The 20,715-nt window shown below is 37.0% G+C and overlaps 1 protein-coding gene across 2 annotated transcripts in view; it reads left to right on the forward strand.

Moving 5' to 3' along the window:
* Positions 1–20,460, forward strand: part of prkd1 (protein kinase D1) — a 75,489-nt gene extending 55,029 nt beyond the window's left edge. Inside the window, exons 17-22 of one of the 2 annotated variants that reach the window (XR_014871182.1) lie at positions 116–214; positions 3,990–4,150; positions 4,383–4,489; positions 8,740–8,825; positions 10,701–15,777; positions 15,811–20,460. Coding sequence is in view for 1 of the 2 variants with exons in the window: in XM_085143303.1 (XP_084999429.1) it covers positions 116–214; positions 3,990–4,150; positions 4,383–4,489; positions 8,740–8,825; positions 10,701–10,928 (681 nt within the window). In the remaining variant the exon portion in view is untranslated. Of the gene's footprint in view, positions 1–115; positions 215–3,989; positions 4,151–4,382; positions 4,490–8,739; positions 8,826–10,700 lie in introns of both variants that reach the window. The other variant, XM_085143303.1, reaches the window with a different exon arrangement.
* Positions 20,461–20,715: the final 255 nt, after the last annotated feature.

The following is a 20,715-nucleotide window of genomic DNA, read 5'->3' on the forward strand; positions in this document are numbered from 1 at the left end:
TGATCATAGTATTTTAGTGTTCCCCTTGCATAGATTTACCGCCTGACCGGTGTTTGACAAGAGGTCCAACATCATTATAGCAAATGCAATCTGTGTTTTTCTGTCTCACTGTCAGATCTTGGTGGCGTTGCGTCATCTCCACTTCAAGAACATTGTCCACTGTGATCTGAAACCTGAAAATGTCCTGCTGGCTTCTGCAGACTCTTTCCCCCAGGTAGTATGTTTATGTGTTTATTTGTTACGCTTGGACAGTACCTGTTTTTCAAATGGAGATGTGTATCCACCCTAAGTGGAGGAGTTTAAGTATCTCGGGGTCTTGTTCACGAGTGAGGGAAATGGGAGATCAGCAGACAGATTGGGGCTGCGGCTGCAGTGATGTGGGTGTTGTAACAGTGCATCGTGGTGAAGGGAGAGCTGAGAGTATAAACTCTGGATTTACCCGTTGATCTACGTTCTCACCCTCAACTATGCACACGAACTCTGGGTAATGACCAGAACAACAAGATCATGGATACAAGCTGCCTCTCCCTTAAGGAGCTTCGCAATCAGCGATTGGGGTTAGAGTAGACTCGCTACTCCTCTACATCGAAAGGAGCCAGTTGATTAAAGTGTTTGTGACGAAGTTTTCAGTGGAAAAATACAAGCGCTTGCAAAATAAGTCAGTTGATTGGATGGGCTATTTGTCAGTTATCCTAGGTAAACCTCAAACAATCAGATCAACAGAGCAAGCATGTTCTGAACCTGAACTTGCTGAAGCCAGTTGGGAAAGCAAGGCACAAAACTTATCTTTCAGGCATTGTATGGTGGACTGAAATGGAGTATTGCTATCTTAATGTTTTAAACATTAAACCGAATATCCTCATCAGTACTCACTGTTTTTCTCAATTCAGCTGCTGGTGTGTTGCTGCAGGTGCTCTATCATGATTCAGCCTTGGTTCTGCATATTATTCATGACAATATGTAATAGTAATAGAACTGCTCTGTCAAGTAGATGTTTTTGCTAAGGCTGAAGATGATATTTGTGAGACTGTTAAATAGATGTTGTGTTTCCACCCAGGTCCTGCACCGTTTAGATAATATTGACTACCTTTATTCAGTCTTATGCAAATAATCTGTTAAAGGTTTCAAATTCTCAGCTATTAATATCTTGTAACTTTTAGTATAGCTGTTTAAAAGTTATGTCAGAATTCTTTTAATTTCTAATTTTATCTGAATTATCTACAGAAAAATTTGCATGTCTTGACAACATTGGCAAACAACAGTAGTAAAAAAGATGATGTGTGTTGAGTTCTGAGCTGCAGAAAGAGTGAAGTTATGCAGTGATAGAAACAGAAAATACAAAACACGCACACGTATTAGTATTTGTGGATGCAAGCAATAAAAGTTGGACATAGACACTCCATTAGCTGTCAGTGTAACTATTAGCAGCTTCCTTCAGTGTTCGGTCTTTAGAAATAGCTGTTAGTGTCAGACAGACTAACTGTTAACTCTAGTGATGCATCATTTAGCTGTTTGGCTCATAATTCCTCACATGATACTTACTGTGTATCATCTGCACAGCCTGTTCCTCTGAAATATCATGAAACAAACAAAATGCAAATATCTAGCTCCGTTTGGAAGAGATGTGTTAACGTTCGCGTGTCAGCCGGTTGCCATAAACAAGTGAAATCAATAATTTTAAAGAATAATATGACATTTATCAAAATCCTCTTTTTTATCTTTCTCTGAATCAGTTGAGGTAATTGGCATCAGATCTCTGTCTGTGTCAGTAAACTAGTTTAATACGACTGGGAGAAAGAGAGATATTGTTGGCATAGCTGAATAAAACTGTTAGTTACAGTTCTGTTTAGTCTATATAACTAATGTACACAGTTAGTTTGTGCTGCAGGTAGCAAGAAAGCTAACAATATATTTAGCATATTTTAAGAAAGAAGGTTTGATATTTTGAAATCATATAGAGAGAAAACACATTCCTAGCCTGACAATGGAAAAATACTCACTCAGCTTTATTGTTATGACACAACATTTATGTGACAAATGAATACTATAGGAACTTCTCTGGTTCTACACTATAAAAGTGCAAGTCAGCAAATGTCAAAATGAAAGATTTACGTGTCTATGTAGCGCTTACCTTTATTTGAACGCTGAACAATTTCTTGTTCCACATGGCGGCATAATTTACTTATCCAGAAAAATACACAAAGAATATTTAAAAATACATGTAATTGTCTGTACTTTGAAATAAAGTCGCTTGGGGGGGTATGGATCACAAGTCTGCAAAATTCATAGTTTCTCTGTATATTATTGTTTTTCCTCCACGGATAGATGATCCAAGACCTCCCAAAACATTTTTGTCCAGTTTTGTCTGTCATAATGGAGTAAATTTTTGTCAGCTAGAGAATAATAGTCAATTCAGTCAATAATGTTACTGAAAACTATGAACATATGATATTTCTTATTTGGGGGGAAGTACTATAAGGTCATAAAACACGGTAAAATCACATTATTTATAGTTTGAAAAGCTCTAAAAATGAGGTAAACTACTACTAGAAGATCTGCTAGATCACTGTGGCTCTGTGACTACTGAGCTCTACTATGCTAAAAGTTATAAGTTAAGTTTTAATGTGTTATATTTAATATAGAAATAAATTAAAAACACAAGTATGACTGTAAACATACACGGCAGACCCAGTGGCATTTCGACACTTTATTGACTCACACGGTTGCTGTCCACAATACTCACAGAGCTGCAGCTCTCCCGCTGCCCGCTCAACATTATCACAACAACAACCACCACCACAGGACCCAGTACAATATTTAAGTCAGCGGGGCGTGATTGCGGATGCCGTACAGGTGCGCCCGCCTCCTCTGCACGGCACCGCAGGCCACGCCCTGCCACAATGACTTAGTTGATGCATCTGATGTATGCCTAAAAAGAATTTGTATCACTTGAGATAGTTTCAGGTGACTAGAGCACCTCAGATTTCCAGGCATCAAATTTAATTTTTAGAAACCAAAACCAAGCAATGCATATGTCAACATTTAGTATAACTATTCACTCATATAATGTGCCAGTTTCATCAGCCTACCATTTTTAGTTATGACCACAGGTGTGGGAATAGGTCAGGGTGAAAAACTGAATTTCCTGAATTCTGGAAGAACACTAAAGTTTGAAAATGCTCTGCCCAGATGCTGATTGATGAGATGCAACAATGTCATTACCTGACATTACCTGACATAACCTGATAAATCCATGTGGTTCTACAACCTTACAGAGAGACAATTTTGATATCTATTGAAACCACCTTGTGTGGTTCATTGCTCGATAAAGAGTTATTGATTTTTCCTACATTAAGACTCCAAAACTAAGTCTCCGTATTTGAGTATCAGGATGGAGAGACAGCCCGTGAAATAACTCGAAATACATTTAGACAACGATGTGAGATTGCATGTTTAGGTCTGCAAAAGAGAAATGATTCATCACAACCTTGAAAAGAGCCAACATATCCATAATAATTTCCATCTTCCTCCTGAGTGTGAGTGAATCATCCAGCAAGCTAACAGCCAACAGTTTTTTTTTCTTTTAGTAGCTTCATTACACTTAGAATCAATCCACATGTCCATTTAAATACTAACACCAGGTTCTGGCTACATGATATTTCTTTCTGGCTAGATGGTTACTATGTTAGATCAGGTGGTTAAAGAGTAATAAATCCCTGTCCAAGACACTGATAAGCCTCACATTATAAAGACAAATGAATGTCAAATGTGTCACACTACACATAAAAATTAACTGTTTTAGACATTTTTTGTGACAAACCCCATGTTTTTATTACATATCACTGCTATACTCTAGTATTACCAGTCTGACAGTTGTGTAGGTTAAGACCATAGATATAATGCTGTGAAATGACCAGCCAGCTTTTACATTGTTTTACTTTTACCTCCACTACTAACAGCTTTAGTAATTTATATTGCTCCTGCTGCAGGTGAAGCTGTGTGATTTTGGGTTTGCTCGAATCATTGGTGAGAAGTCATTCAGGCGTTCAGTGGTCGGAACACCAGCATATCTTGCTCCTGAAGTTCTGAGAAATAAAGGCTACAACCGCTCTCTGGACATGTGGTCAGTTGGAGTCATCATCTATGTCAGGTAGGCTGAGACCTTTACTGATAAACATGATAGTCTGAGTAGATTTTGGTTTAAAATCTTATTCTTTTTTCTGCTTGTTTTTCCTTTATCTCATCCTTCTCCTTTTTTAGTTGTGTTTCTGTAAACACACTGTAACATCTATAGGATACTATCTATACTTTAATGAATTTCTATTATTATGAAATGATTAGTGATAAATGTGCAAAAACTAAAAGTATTTATGTTTTTGCAGTCTCAGTGGGACGTTCCCTTTCAATGAAGATGAAGATATTAATGATCAGATCCAGAATGCAGCCTTCATGTACCCCCCTCATCCCTGGAAAAAAGTCTCCCAAGAAGGTGTGGCATGTTGCTGAGCCTCTCAACCAGAAGTCTACAAGACCTAAAACTAACCCACAGAAAACCTACCTCATTCAAAAAAGATCTGACATGATGAGTAACATCTATTTGTGACATAATTGGAATATATATCTCTCCACAAAAATGTCCAAACTATCCTGGACGAGCCCCCATTTATGTTTTACGGCCTGGCTCAAGCCCTGTTTTTTCTTCTGCTTGTTACTGGTCCATCTGTGTTACCTCTGCGTGTCTTCCCTATGTTGCCTCAGCGTTATCTCTGTCAGCTTTCCCTGTGTTTCCCAGTTCCTCATCCCCCAGTTCTGCTCCACCCTCAGGTTACATGTTATGCTTAGTTTTCCCAAGTTTAGGTGTTGTTAGTTTTCTCTGTTCCACCGGTTTGCAGTATTGTTCAGCCGAAGCCTCGCTGTCCGTTCAAAACATTCTCCTGCATCCATGTCTGCATTTGGGTCCTCATTCTTCTATCATTCCACATGTTTGTTGCCGCAGCCACACCTGACTAGGTGTGGTCAATTAGCAACAGCTGAACACTCCTTCACTGCCACTGCAAAGAGATTAGGGGCTGCAGAGGGGCGCAACAAGCTAGGTTAATACATGCATCACTAATAAAGAAGTAGAGCCTTCAACCTATTCTTTCAGCCAGCAGAGGATAGCTTCCCTGGTTTCAAAGATGAGCTGAACATTGCTAGTGTCAGTTTCTTCTAAAGCATTTTTACTGGAATTATCTGAGAAAAATAGTTGCAAGGTCAAAGAAATCAGTGGTCTAGTTTTGGTATTTTATTAGCCTGTCATTAGCTTGTATGTTATGGACACTAGTTGCTAACAGAGCTTGCTAGCCTTAGCTTATGACATGGCACTCTGGAATCTTATCCAAATATAGTCACTTCTGACAGTAAAACTAACAAAACAGCAGCCAAAGCATTAATACCAAAGCTTCAAAATTTAGAGACCAATACCTGTTTATTTCTATGTCTGGATTTTTAAATTAGAATATATTAAACAGGCAGATTCATGTCTGCGAGACTGACTGAAATGTTGAATGTGTGATCAAAGATGAATTGCTTGTTTCATCTTTCTGTATGACACCATGTATGGCAGCATACAAGCACAGGTAATTATGTTTTATGTTGCAGTATAATAACTCCAACATTTCCTTGAAATCAGTTCTCTGCTGCTGTATGACTCATGTTGTTGCCGTCATTGTCTCTAAATGTGTCTGCCGTGTGTGTTGGCTGGAATTGTCCTGTTGACTATGAGACAGATTTAAATTCGCCTGACTCACTCACTCCTAAACCGGATCCCCGAAGTGCTCTTAACCTTCCCTCCACCTCCTCATGCTGCCAGAATGACTTGAGCTGTGCTTCAAAATAAATACAAGCCATTTCTGTTGGCCACAGGAGGATTAAATGTCAGAGAATAAACTCTAAGTGCGCCAAGAAATGTGCGTTTGCAAAGATCAGTTTTAAATAAGACCCTTTTGCCTACAAGCATACACAACTCAAGTTTTTAAATGGAGGTGAAATAAAGTTTTGAAAGTCTACCACATTTATGATCATGCAGAGGTAGTCTTCCTCCCCCAGGAAAAAAGTATTTTGTTTTACCTTTAAAGGTAAAATGGCACATCACTATGCCATTATATACCAGGCAGTACCTTAGTGGTACCCTCTAAGGCAGGGGTGTCAAACTCAAACACACAGTGGGCCAAAATTCAAAACTGGAACAAAGTCGCGGGCTAACATTAATATTTATTGAAAAAAGAATCTTCCACCAGATATGAGAATGAATCTTTTCTTATGGACTCAAACAAGTTTTGCTGAAAAACTGAATATGGAACAAGCAAAGCTTAATACTAAACAATATATATATTAGCTGTATAATACCAGTAGGCCAGCTCTAACAGTAATTTGGTATGGCTCTGCGGGCCAAATGTAATTAAGCTGCGGGCCAAATTTGGCCCGCGGGCCAGAGTTTGACACCTATACTCTAAGGTATTGCCATTGAGCCCTTTATGGGGAAAAACCTTTGTATGCTTCTTTTTTGTAGCTGGTGGCGCAGTCATGAAACTCTGACTACAATTCTGCATCTTAATAAATGGGACACATGGTACCCATTCATTGATGAAGGTGCTACTCTTTAACTGCCATGACCTGAGACTCAATAAGATTGCATTAGCCAACCTTCTTGCACATCCCAAATAATACAAGTTGTTTTTAAAGCAGGCTTCAGATGATATTATACTAGTACATTTATAAAATATAATTGATATAAAAATTTTATACAGCATTGTGACAAAGAAGCAGCCAAAATTAACAGAAGTATACACTAATAACCTTTTTAATATCTGCAGCTTTTAATGATGATGCGATCCTCATTTCTAAATTGTAAATTGCAAAGAGAAAAGTAGCAGGTCTATTTGTGATAAATGGAAAAGAAAGACCAAAGACAGAGCACTGTGTTCACACATTAGTGCAAGGATATTTTGTACACTGCTCAAAAAAAGTTAAGGGAACACTTGACAATTACAATATAGCACAAAGTCTGGTAACTTCAGGTATATCCATCTACCCAGTTAGAAGGCATAATCTATTGTGAACCTAGTTCACTTCCTTTGATCCAAATAAAAGTGATAATGGATTCCTTGGAGAGGCAACAACAGGGAAAATATTAATTAAAGTGGATTTAATTATTGACAATGATTTAAATTGTTTGCATTTTACAATTCATTCATTTGTTTTTAAAAAAAAGTTTAATTCCTACATATGCATATCACACTACATGTTGTATAATTTATCATTTACAGTTATATACAGTTCATATCCTCTCTTTCACTGGGATTGCACTACTTCATATTTAGGTTTATTTAGGACCATAAATATTTGACACAGATTTTGTTATTCTCTGCACATCACCATAGAGTGCAGCTTTTAAATATTTAATTTAAGGAATTTAACAAAATGTTGCAAATATTATTTCAGGGATTATAGTTATTTTTATTTTAGCTATTTTATAGGGCTCAAAATGACAATCTAAGATAGATTTAAACATGAGAATTGTTTTTGATACTGTGATGAAAAGCCTTTGCGGTCAGTCAACAAATGTTGTTGCTTTTCCAGAGTATCGGCCTTAACACTTCAGAAGTCATTCTGCTACTTTTATCAGCAGTAATAGGATTAACAAATACTAATGACCTAGTTTCAATGGCAGTCATACATGACCATGACATAGCATTGGCTCCATCATGTTTGTTTTGCTTTGTTTGTTTTGGGGGTGTTTTTTCAGTTAATAATGCCCTTCTGACTTCTTTACGTTTTGTGGAAAAAAGTCCAGTTGCTTTCTTTCCAACCTCCTTAGATATAACCATAACCTGGATGACTGAGAACTTTATAGATGTTTTTCCAAATGTCACCAAGAAATTCACACATCCATGCTCTTCTCTTCCCCACTGCCCTCTCCACTCTTCTCTGAACCCCTTGTCAACACAGGAATCAAATATTCTATATCTACATGACAGAATTTTCTGAAATCTACACTTTAGGTGGATTTGGCTTAAAAGTAAGGAAACAACTACATTTCAAAATAGGGTATGACTAGGGTATAAAAGGCGTCCATCAACAAAATTTTACTTTTATACCCCTGGGATGTCGATCTGGTCAAGTAATAACAATAAACTATTTCTCATTATTTATTCACAGTTGTGTGTATGTCTTTAAATCAGGTTTCTTGTGAGACTAAACACTGCAGTTCAATAACTGTTTAGAATGACTGTAAACTAACATTGTCATTCTTTGGCCTTTGGTTTGGATTATCCAAAGTATGAGGTCATGAGGCAGGTCTGGGAAACAGGAGAGAGCCAGTGCTGCTGAGGAGTTAAGGAGAGGTGAATGTATGTGGTAAAGAAACTTGAAGAACTAGGAGAGTCCATCAGTTTGTGGAATGAGGATCTTAGGTTTGTAGGGGGGGTGGGTTCATACGGTAGTCCATTCATGTGCATAATACCAAGTGATGGAGGCCTCTGTAGACCTGAGGGGCCTTGGGGTCCCAGAGCTGTTCAGACCACTGACCCCTAAAGAGAGGTTAACATCATGTTAGCTTTGCTCATTAGCCCTGACTGGCCCCTGACCATGGGTGGGCCTCAACCCCAAATTCTCCTCCTACTAATACTCTGCTCTTCCATTCTCCCCCTGTGTTCCCTATGTTCTTTCTTTCTTACATTCTTGTATTCCTCCATGCAGCGATTGACCTGATCAACAACTTGCTGCAAGTGAAGATGAGAAAGAGATATAGCGTTGACAAGACACTAAGCCATCCCTGGTTGCAGGTAGGAAATCAGTCATTTGAATAACTCCATTAAAATCAATTTGGAGCATTTTTCCAGTTCAATACAAATCTGTAACATAACAATCAAGAATCAGTCAATAATACATTTCAGATTAATATAGCATCATCCAAATCATATAAAGGGTTCACTTTATATGATTACTGTTTCAGTTAACATTTAGAGCTTTCATTAACCCCATATGTGTAGCATGTAAAACATTTTGGAGTTTTGGGAATTTTTTTCTTTTTGTTTATTTAACATTAGCAACATTAATCCATCTTGTTTAAATAAACTTTAGCAAAGTAAGTGGGGCCACATTAACGTCACAGCTTCTGCAGTAATCAGGAAATGCTGTATTGTGTAACACTGCTAGCAGGCTGAACTGAAAAGGATTTCATTCTGGTATAGCACCCGACTAGACTTCTGACACACATCAAGTTCCAAACTGAATTAACTGAATGAGTTGAGAACATGTAATCTCACATTCTTTGAATGACATGTAGTGAATAAGAATTAAACATCTAGTTGTTGAATCACAATGCATTTCACTTTGGTATGGGATAAAAACCAGAGGCACAATTCCACAATAATGCTAATGTTGCATTCTATTTGCTATCTGTTAGATTTATATCTTATGTTGATGATAATCAGAAAATATACAGCCATATGTTTACAGACAGTTTTGCCCCCCCACTGAGCCAGAAAATCTGTTCATGTAGTTATGGACCAGTTTAGGCGTGAAGTTGTAGTGCTACAACCTCAGAAGCGTGGTCACCTCGGAGACCTAGGAGATCCTGATCTGAAGATTGGAGAGGTATGATGATTGGAGAAGATTGGAGAAGTATGATAAAAACTATTTTAAAGGAGTGCCGGATATACCAAACTAATTCCACAATCTGTCAGTGAAAATGGTATGATTAGTGGTGTTGAAGACCGCAGATAAGTCAAGTAGTACTAAATTCAAAGACATCTAATGATATTCATATGCGCGTCATCGAAGTGCATAAGAATCCATCTATCCGTCTTCTTCCACTTATCTGAGGTCAAGTTGTGGGGGCAGCAGCCTAAGCAGAGAAGCCCAGATCTCCCTCTCCCTGGCCACCTACTCCAGCTTGTCTGGGGGAACACCAAGGAGAGATATAATCTCCTAATAAACCTAATAAAACCTAATAAAACAATTTTGCAGTATTAACATATCTGGTGGCATGCAAAGCGATTTGAATACTCCGTAAGGAATTCAGTATGGGATTTAGGAGGTCACTAGATAACAATATATCCATCCATTCATTCTCTTCCAACTATCACAGGATCACAGGACCCTGAACAGGTCGCCAGGCTGTTGCAGGGCTAACACAGAGAAACAGACAACTTTTCACATGCAAATCCAAATACAGGCATTTTGGAACAAACAGTTAACCTGACCTTACTAACTGCCTATGGCCTGTTTGAGGAAACTGAAGTACCTGGAGCAAACCTGGGCAACCATTAGGAGAACATGGAAGCTCTATAGAGGAAGTCCCTGGTTAGATGGTGGATTTGAACCCAAAACCTTGCTGCAAGGCAAAAGTGCTAACCACTGTCCCAACTGAAAGTACACTTGCTTTGTACACTTATAAATGATAGTACTTTGAATAACACTAATCAGAAGTAAATGGAACACAATTATCTATATATTATGTCTTTGTCACCACAACCAAAGTTTGTGGTTTTTCAGACTTTCACCACAAAGTTTTCAGACAATGAGAAAATACGACGAGCCACCCATTATCTGATTTCAAAAATGTTTGCTATTTGTGTTTTTTGTAAAAGACAAAAGACAAGATAGTGGTGTTATTAAATTATTTAGGCTATGGGTGTGTTCATTTTCTCCGCCAGGACTACCAGATGTGGCTGGATCTAAGAAACCTTGAGTCTCGGATAAACGAGCGCTATATCACCCATGAGAGTGATGACCTACGATGGCATCATCACGCCCAGCTCAGTGGCCTAGACTACCCCATGCACCTAACCAACAGCCCCTGTGGTGAAGTTGGACAGGGGATGAAGCGTTACAAGGAAGAGGAAGAGCTGGAGACCCTCAGTGAGAGGGTGAGTGAACTATGAGGAAGTAAGAAGACTTATTTTCCAAACAACATGAGAAACAATGACTATCACAAAATGAAAAAAGCACAAAATGAAAACTTACAAAAAATTAGATCCTTATTTTACTTCCATAAATCATAACGAATCTTATTCTAATTAATCTAATGTTTCGTATTTGCAAGATAAGGCTCTTAGAACTGCTTACATCTGTAATGCTAGAGTCACTGCATAATTAGGAGCTAACAATTTTGTATTTAATTATAAGGTCCTTGTGTTATTTGTCCCATAGTCTTTTTCAATAGGGTTGTAAAGCTCAAACTATTTATTACCTTTACAAGGCACAGAACTATTATTGTTATATGTAAGGATCTTGTAATTATTTTTATGTAATTATGAGTCTTTTGTTTCCTAATTTCAAAGAATTATTCTCACAATTTACAAATGCAACATTTGCTCATTTTAAATGTCCTAGATGAATAAGCACCTTGATAAACTCACCCTATCCCAGAATACTAAAACAAACATCCTATGTTAAGGCAATATTGATTATTGATTAAGAGGTGGGAATTTTTCAAATGACTTCTTAATTTTGACTTTAAAAAAGTTAACGTCATGCAAGATAGTATAATTACGAAATATACAGTGGAGACATATATGATCCACTGTTGTAATTACTGGATCATTATTTCATGCAATTTTTTTTCCTTTTTTAATCTTTATCCTTATTAAATGTAGTAAAATAAATTTAAAACAACATAATCGTTCCATCCTTACTTTGTTGCTATGAAACAAAAATGTCATTTCTCCATGAAGAGCTACAAATTACAGTACTGGGCAGAAATCTTGAGACATCTCTCGTTTCTTTATGTTTTGCTTGGCAGATCCGTGCAGTGATTTATAGAACAGAATTCTGTTCCCATTGTAAACAGAATGTAAGGTAAAAACACCTGTGCGCACACTGCTTCAGTAATGTTGAGGTCTGGGTTGTGGCTAGGCCAATTCATGGCAGGTGGGGCTTTTTCTACCAAAGTATGCTTCACTATACTGACCATGTGTTTAGGATCATTGTCGTCCTGGATGATGACGCCACTGGCAAGTATAATGCATGGTGCATCGAAATCTGATGCAACCATATTTTCATAAATGTTGGTAAGATCCCAAAAACCACAGGATGGACAGCAGCCCAAAATCAGCTTGTTTCACAGATGACCTCTCTCTTGACTACGTTTTGAAGCAAAACATTTAAATTGGGATTTTGCTTCCCACTGTTGCCAACTGCTTGCTCATAGAGGGTCATCTGACTGACTGATCTTTTACTATTTCTTAATGACATGACTTTCATATACTGTTGATCTGCTGTAGATAGTTTTTAGGTCTGCCACTTCTTCTTTTGTACACTACACGTCCTGTTTCCTCCAATTTCTTAAGGGAACACTGAACACTGTATGCCAAGATTTTCCAAGTTTTCTGTGAATTTTTCTTCCCGAATCGCCTCGTTGGTGCACAAGTACTGTTTTATGCCTGCAAGCCTGTGCGATCTTTGCCATTTTCATAGAACAAACTAATGACATAGGGAAAATGACTACAAAGTGCTCAGGATAAAGTGTAAAATTGGTTCTGTACTAAGTTGTGTTTAATGAGAAGATACAACACCGGTTCATGTGTTACGGTCTATGCCTTTTCTGTGATTTGTGGGTCATTGTTAAATGGCTCATCAAACAAAAGAATGAAAATGATCTGGACTGGACTGAAAATGAGTGAACAAGCAGCCATTGTCCAAAGAAAAACTTTGAAAGGCCTTCAGAAATCCTGGAGAAATACAAAAGACCAATTACAATCAAGTTTGGGTCCTTGGAAGCAATATATAAAGAAATGAGGGGTGGCTCAGGAAATTTGCACAGTAGCGTATACGAGTTATACTTAGAAAATAAAAAGATGAATGTGAATTGTTAGGAACCACTACATTTTTTTCACCATAAATCATAGTAAATCACTGAAAATGACACATCAGAAAGTGTGTCAGGCAATCATAAACTTATATTTAATTTATACTGTACAAACATGAAACTTGCTATTTAGGGCTTGTCACATATTCACGAGTTTCCTGCAGCTTGCACAAGATTTTGCAGATGTGGAAATAAGCCATGGCTTCCTTCACAACAAATCCAAAACAAAACACAGAGCTCATTCACTATCAAAACTTACCAAGTGCTTACACTCATATCGTCAGATTAAAGTAAAGCAGTATTCACTTTGGATCTTGTGTAGATTAAATCCTTACAATTCTTTAAAACTGTATATACATTATTCATTATAAAAAAAAAAAAAGGAAACCGCATTTTTCTTCAACCTTGACAAAAGTCTTTTCTTTTGCTCGTCATGTAAAATTATTTAAGGTAACGTGTGTCTTCTGTTTGATAAACACAAAGTAGAAGGACAGTTGATCTTCACAACTGAAACATAATTCCTAATTTTCCTTTGTAGCAATGAAAAGTCACGAGTTCGGGTTTCATTCCAAAAAGAGATATCCAAGGTACTGTCATTAAGTCATTTACAGATAAAGTGACTGCTCAGTGAAAAGTAATTTACTATGATTTGAGACGTTTTTACTTTCCCCATGTTTTCCAAAAATGGATATGTAGCATTTTGGAATGAAAATCCTCAGTTGCTAAAAACACATTGCCAGTGACATACCAAAAACAACAAGATAAATGTTTTAATGTGTCAGTATTTTTTAAACAGTGGAGCCACAAATATCTAATTCAAATGGGAATATATGATTACTTTGATACATTTGCATTGCTGTGGTTTGTGATGTGTCTGGTTTACTTTGACAGGAAGTTCACTTGAATGCTATGTTTTGCCTTCTGTAAACAGTATAAATGTTAGTGTCTCAGCACAATCTAGGACCCAAATACATGCTCTTTTGATTTTGTAAGGGACAACATCAAGGCCATGTTTTCACCTAAGCTTTTCAGGAAATGCTCCATCTTTAGCTCAACATTTACTTAACCTTCTGAATCTTTTTGAAACATTCATAGAAAATAACACACAAACTAGTTTTCATCTCCCTGTTTATGGTCTTGACTGTCCACCTCTGCCTTGCTTACTAGTAAACATATGAAAATAAAATAATATTTAAAATTTTGGAATTTGAATAAAGCTTTGATCAGCAGGTTTCATGTCTTCTTTCTATACAGTTGAGAGACTGGAGCTGATGCATTCCTGGTGATATGCTGTATGTTAATACTTAGCAAATACCAATTTATCCAAAAATACTTGTATGTGGAAACTTTTTTAAGACTGAGGATTAAAGGCTTATACCATCTTTTGGACAAAAGATAAGCCAGTCCCAGTGTCAAGATTCCATTTCCTGTCTCTGTTTATTAACTAAATTACTAGCAGAGGATAAGACATGTGCGGAGCATACTTTGAATCAGGTGCGAAAGATATTGTGTATCTTCCAGAGGCCAAGGACAAGATTTTGTTGACAATGTGTCAGAGATCCTGTTCATACGATGACCTTTTTGAAGTACCAGTGTGTTGTACTTCTCATTCAAAATTTCTCTCAATGGACCCCCCACAGTCATTAAAGCAGTTTTGTCACCAGTTTGCTTAACTCAGGCATCCAGTTCGACCTCAATCCTCGTATCTCCTCTCCTAGCCACCTCCACTTCCCATTTCAGTTCTTCCTAGTAGAAAGTCAAGCCAAAGGAATCAAAAAGCTACCTTTGTGCACTAGCACAAACAACTAACCTCTTCTCAATTGATTAACCATTAATTTGGGGACTTTGAATGAGTAAAATAATCAAATCAAGAAAAGTTATTAATTTATCAGACCCACAAAATATACTAAATTTTTGAAACTGGCTAATAATAAAATTTAAAATTACATTTAAAGTTATATCTGAATAGTCAGTAACGATAAGGGATTTGAGAATTGTGTATACCAGCCGTGGTCAACATCCTCCTATACAACATTAATTACACCAGGATATGTATTAATGAGAATTTATTTACAAAAGTAATGACTGCAAACATGCAAAGATCTACCTAAGGACTAAGACTAAGAGAACAAAGTATATGTGTGTTTGGGGGACACAGACAGAGGGTTTGTTGACTATGTCCCTGCAGTTCTGTAAGGTGGTTGAACATGTGGTCAAAGCCAAATAAAAGGTGTGATCCTGCCTACATGTGTTGCTGTTGTTGCCCGTGGTAAAATTAGCTGCTGTGGCTAACTTGAACCTTTTTTTTAACTTGGTTATGGTGGATACCAGCTAACCTTCTGGAGGACATGCATCGCTGCAGTCAGAAGACTGTTTGCAGAGCATATGATAGAGAGGTTGTGGGAGTGAAGCAAAGCTCTCAGGTCCACACATACACCCATGGCAATCTTTTCCATAATCGATAATTAATGATGACAATTCCTTTTTTTAAGCTTGGTTTTGTTTTGCTTTGCTTTGTTGTTTTCTTTGTTTTTCTCCCCCGCAGAAAAAATAGTGGCCAGCAATTACTGCAAGTTGATTTTAGAAGGTTATAGTTTATCGGCCTGAGTTCTGCCCAGACAATAAATAATAGTTTAGGAGAGGGCTCCTACCAGGCTCTGCAAGATACTTTTTACTGATAAGCAAGGCAAAGTTGAACACCGGTTATTTTAACCTGTCCCATACAGAAACATAGGAGAACAGTATGCATTGTTTTTTTTTTTATATCATGATACTGCCATTGATCTTAAACATAAGGGCTGTTTCTCTCAAGACTCTATGGCATCATCTTCTTTGTGCCTCTTTCATACAGATCAAACTTCTGTACACTCCAAAATTGGCATTCCAGCTTTAACTGGAATTGAAATGTTAAGTGTCTTGTCTCTGTAAAGGGTTGACTTATAAAGCATTCAATTAAGTATTTTGTTTATAACATGCTTAAACCATTGTACATGTTTTATTGTGAAGAATCTGTAGATGACTGCAAGCAGACGTAGAGCTCTAGGTTATGTACACTTTTTAACTAAGCGAAAGTTTGATACAGAAAGCAAAGACTGTTAAACCTGATGATTTTCTTACAGGTATTAAGCCTTTCTCAGAAATTAGATATTAGATATTTGTACTTGTGTCTCTGGGAATTTCAGAAGTTTAACTTGGTTTAAAAAATAAAACTGTTAGTTTTCATGTTACAGAATCCAAAAATCTTTTATTGCTAGTGTTTTCAGTGCTTGAACAAATTAAAGAAACACTTAAATCAGTGATCACATGGATCTTAATTACTGATTCTTACTATCAGTAAGATAGATTGAGAACAACGGGAAAATCATAGGAAACCAAAATCATCAACGCATTTAGGGCTGGATTTAAAATAACACCAAAAATCCAAGTTTAAAATTGAAATCATTTACTGATCCGACTTGCATTGTAATATGGCTTAATAGTGTTTATGGCCCCTGTGGCCCTTTCCAGCTCTAGTGTTGCAGTAGATGTGTCATTTCACAAACTTAAGACTGTGCTGGGAGACACAGAAATACCTGTATGGGCTGCAGGTACTGTCTCATGGTACCGGCAGTGACAAGGACACTAGAAAAAAGCAAAACAGGAGAAAAATCAGTCAGGAGGGATAAGAAGATGTGAATGGTGTACGGCCGCCATCTGCAAAACAATTCCCCTTTTGGGGGTTGTCTTGTTGTTGGCTCTGCAGAGCACCTGTTAACACTTTTATTTGCACCAGATCAGGTGAAACCAGTTTATGCTTCCTAATTGGACAGACTGATATATCTGTAGTTAATATTACCACATATAATGCTTGAAAAAAACAAAGACAAATTCATGTTTTTACACTGTAGTATTTTTGTGGATTTAAAAAAATGTATATGATGTGAGAATTCATTGTTTTGTTTTTTCAACCATTCCACAAAGATATGCTAGCTGTTTGCTCCTGCGTTCTGCTAAGCTAAGTTAGTCATTGCTGTGCTTCAGCTTTGTATTACAGACCGAAATAAGATCCCTATCCATTATTATCTAACTCAGTGAGAACAAACACGAGTATATACTTTACCTGACTTTACATAAACTGTCTACTTTTAGTACAATCTACTTAACTAGCTTATTTTCATTTTATGAACAATCACTGAAGATTTTGATATTCACCAGCAGTGGATATTGGATGAAGTGTAGTTATATTAAAATATAATGACGAACTATTGCCTGGCCTGTTGGTCAGAAAACATGAAATGTATTAGTAGAAGAAGAATAAGGTTTTCTCTGAATGTGTTTCGCTTTGAGCTGTTGAAGTGTCTGTCAATGTGCAGAGCGTCCAGCTGTTTCCTGATGCTGTATGGCTTCATCCCTTTGCTGTCTGCGCTCTGAACAGCCTGCCTGAAGTGCTCACAAAGCATTTGCTATCTACAGAAACTTTAAAGATGTATTTTTTCGGACCATGTTCAAATAAAGATATTTTAAAATCTTCTTGGTAGTGTGTTGAGTTTTTTTTTTTTCATTAACTCAAATCCAAATATATTCAGCTTCAGATACCCAACTAACATTTCTACAAGTCAATCATTGGATGAGATTTTTATGACCAGTACGTAAGGATGGCAAATGCCATAATGTATGAGTTTGTACAAATGGAAATTTAAGGTTAAATACAAAGGCAATTGGATTTTATGTGTATATTAGGTTCCATTTAGTTTCTAGGATTACCTAAATCTCACATTTCATCATCATTAGTGGTTTCTACTACGTTATGCAATGAACCCAAGGTCCGGCACATGGCAGCAGGATCTCAGTTGCAAGCTGTAAAAGCATAAACTGAGAGTTACAACCAAGTGGTTAGGATCCTGTATGAGAACATCTTTGCCGCATATGAGTTAGAAGTCCCCAGTTCTTGATGGGAGATACAGCCAAATATGGCTGGAACAACAGGGCTATGGCCTTGAGGGATTCACCAACCAACCAGACATAGTGGTTGTCATCAAGCAGAAAACCACAGTTATGGGAGATGTGATGTTGCCAGAAAACTTGCGTAGCTCAGGAGGTGGAGCAGGTCATCTACTGATCAGCAGATTAGTGGTTTGATCCCTGGCTCCCCCAGTCTGCATGCCAAATATCCCAAGTTGTTCTTTGATGCATCCATGGGAGTAGGAATGGTAAGCAGTTAAAAGCATAGAAGTTCAATTTAATTCAATTCAATTCAATTTTATTGATAAAGCGCCAAATCACAACAAAAGTTGCCTCAAGGCAAATTAATGCTTGTGTGAATGTGGCCTGTTGTATAGAGCGCTGCTACTAGGTTTAAGGAAGTGATTCATGTGCTGTTTAATCACAGTGGAGGGCAGCTACCTAAACTCTTCTCACACAGAGGCAGATGTTAAAAAAGATGTTGTGGCTCCTCTGAAAGTATTTGATAAAACACATTGATAAAAATCTAAATTCTATTTTCCAGACTGACTGGAAAACAATCAGTCATAGTTGTGTAGCAACAAACTTGTAGAGTTGCAGAAATAATTTCCAAAGCTAGGAGCTTCCTCCTACTTCCAGCTGTTCTGCTGAGCATATAGATGCTAAGTACTAACTACTCTTTATATAACTTTTCACAACATTGTTTTTATTTTTGATTATGATTAGACAATGCTCAAATATTCCTTATTTTGCCTTTTCCACACTTATGCTGGACGAAGCACAAGAGGCTGCCGAACTAGAGCGCCCTGTCAGCAGACGTTTTGAAGCCTCCTGGTTTTTTTCCCTGTTTTCTGAGTTTGATGGTAATGGCTGGTGGCAGAAATGAGGCCTCGGGGAGGCATAAGGGGTACGAGGAGGAAACAGCTTTTTAGAGAGACAAGTTGAGAGGGTCAACAACACTGACACCAAGTAATCCCTCTGTCTGACACAGAGAGGAGAAACCAGAAGTCAAGAGTACTGACAGGATTGTGGCATGAAAATCCATTTTAATTTGTAACGTACATTTTCAAATAGAAATAAAAAACATTAAATCTATTTTATTCTGCCTGAAGTAGAAACACAGTGTAAATGTAGAATAGAGCAGCAGCAAGAGTAGTCCTGCTGCTGCCACTGCTGCTGTTGGGAACTGTTTTACTTGCTGATGGTGCCAAACCAGTCAAACGATGCTATTGCTAAATATGCCAGAGACAAATAATAACATAACAAGGTAACCCAGTACCTACAGTAGTACTGTTGTAGAGTACTTTAAAAGTGATTTGAAAGCGTCCTGTTAATATTGTCCCATTACAGCTATTGTAACTACCATGGTGCAAATACACTGTACTGTACGTGCTGTTGACACCCTTACTGCAACATCTATTAGTAGTAACAGGCACTAATAAAATACTCTAAATGCTAGTATTAGTACGATATGTACTTCTACAAATGCCAGTAATTTATTACATTAAAACACAGTATTACTTATTTTTGTGGATGCTATTGCTGAATGCAGTAAGACAATCATCTGATGTGAAGGTCAAGGGGCAGAAGATCTCATTTGGTGCCCAGACAGTGAAGCACCGATTGGATTTGTGGTTGGACCTGACTTTGTGAAGCCTTTTTTCTTCTGATGCTCTATGTCTTTGTGTAAGTTCTCAGACAGATACATAAGAAAAACATTCCTTAGATGAATTCACACGCTTCACAATTAAAGCTGATTTTAATATGACAATTTGAATGCCTCAAATGCATGTATGCAACATACATGCAAAGAACCAAGAAAATACGCTTAGACATACTTTAAAGATGCTTAGACACAACAGTCCAGCAGCACAGAAGCACACAATAGTTTCATAGTGGGAACATATTCAGTGTCTGAGCATGTAAGAAGGATATTCACAGAGATGTGAAAGTGATATAAAATGTGAAGTGCATGCTCTTTATGATACAAAATGTGTGATCTTTGAACTTTTGGAAATAATAGGTCGTTATAATTTAATCCTATTACACATTTGCATGGCTTTTTGTCACAATTTATACATGAATTATTGAGTTATCTGCAATGAAATTACTGTCCCTTGTGAACACCAAATTATGACTGGTTTATCCACAAGTCCATGGGAGCATTTTTGCTGTTTGGAGAAAATTTGCTAATGATGCTACTGAGTTAGTGTCTTTAGAGGAATGGGACAGTGAAAAACCCACAAACATAAAGCCTTATCTACATACATGTTACATGTTAAACACTGGTTTAACACTGATTAATGGATATATTTCTATTTGTAACTGACTTTCAATCCTTTGTCTACCAGCTGAATGTATATATATGAGAAGTAGTGTGTCTATCTTTATGTACACAAAGTTTGTACATGTTTTACAATGAAAACGTGTAAAATATGTTATTTTACATATCACTGTTACAAATGAAACTTTAATCTTACTCAGTTTAAAACTGTCTTACAAACAGACAAAGCACACAACTCCCTGTCTTACTTTAGCTATGCTGCAATACTCTGAAAGAAGCAATACATAAATGCAAAAACACATAACAAAACTAACTAGTAACACATGTCATAAATAATGATATTTTTCTGAGACAATGTTTACAGCAATAACATCATGAATTAATTTAGTTTGCAGCTTCAAAAATATGAAATTGTATTTTTCTTTGTCAAATATCTGCATAAAGTGTTTAATTTGAGGATTTTTAAATGTCAAATGTTTTTCAAAAAAAATTAAAACAATTCTCATATATAAAGATTTATCCAATAGTGTGTTGTATTCAATAATCTTTATGTGTTACAAAATGTATCAGAATCCTTCTAACGATTAAAGTTTGAATTTCTTCTCCTTTTTGTATTTTCAAAGTGGCACATTTGCAT

This window comes from Neolamprologus multifasciatus, chromosome 19, assembly GCF_963576455.1.
Source record: "Neolamprologus multifasciatus chromosome 19, fNeoMul1.2, whole genome shotgun sequence".
In the NCBI taxonomy this organism is placed as follows: Eukaryota; Metazoa; Chordata; class Actinopteri; order Cichliformes; family Cichlidae; genus Neolamprologus; species Neolamprologus multifasciatus.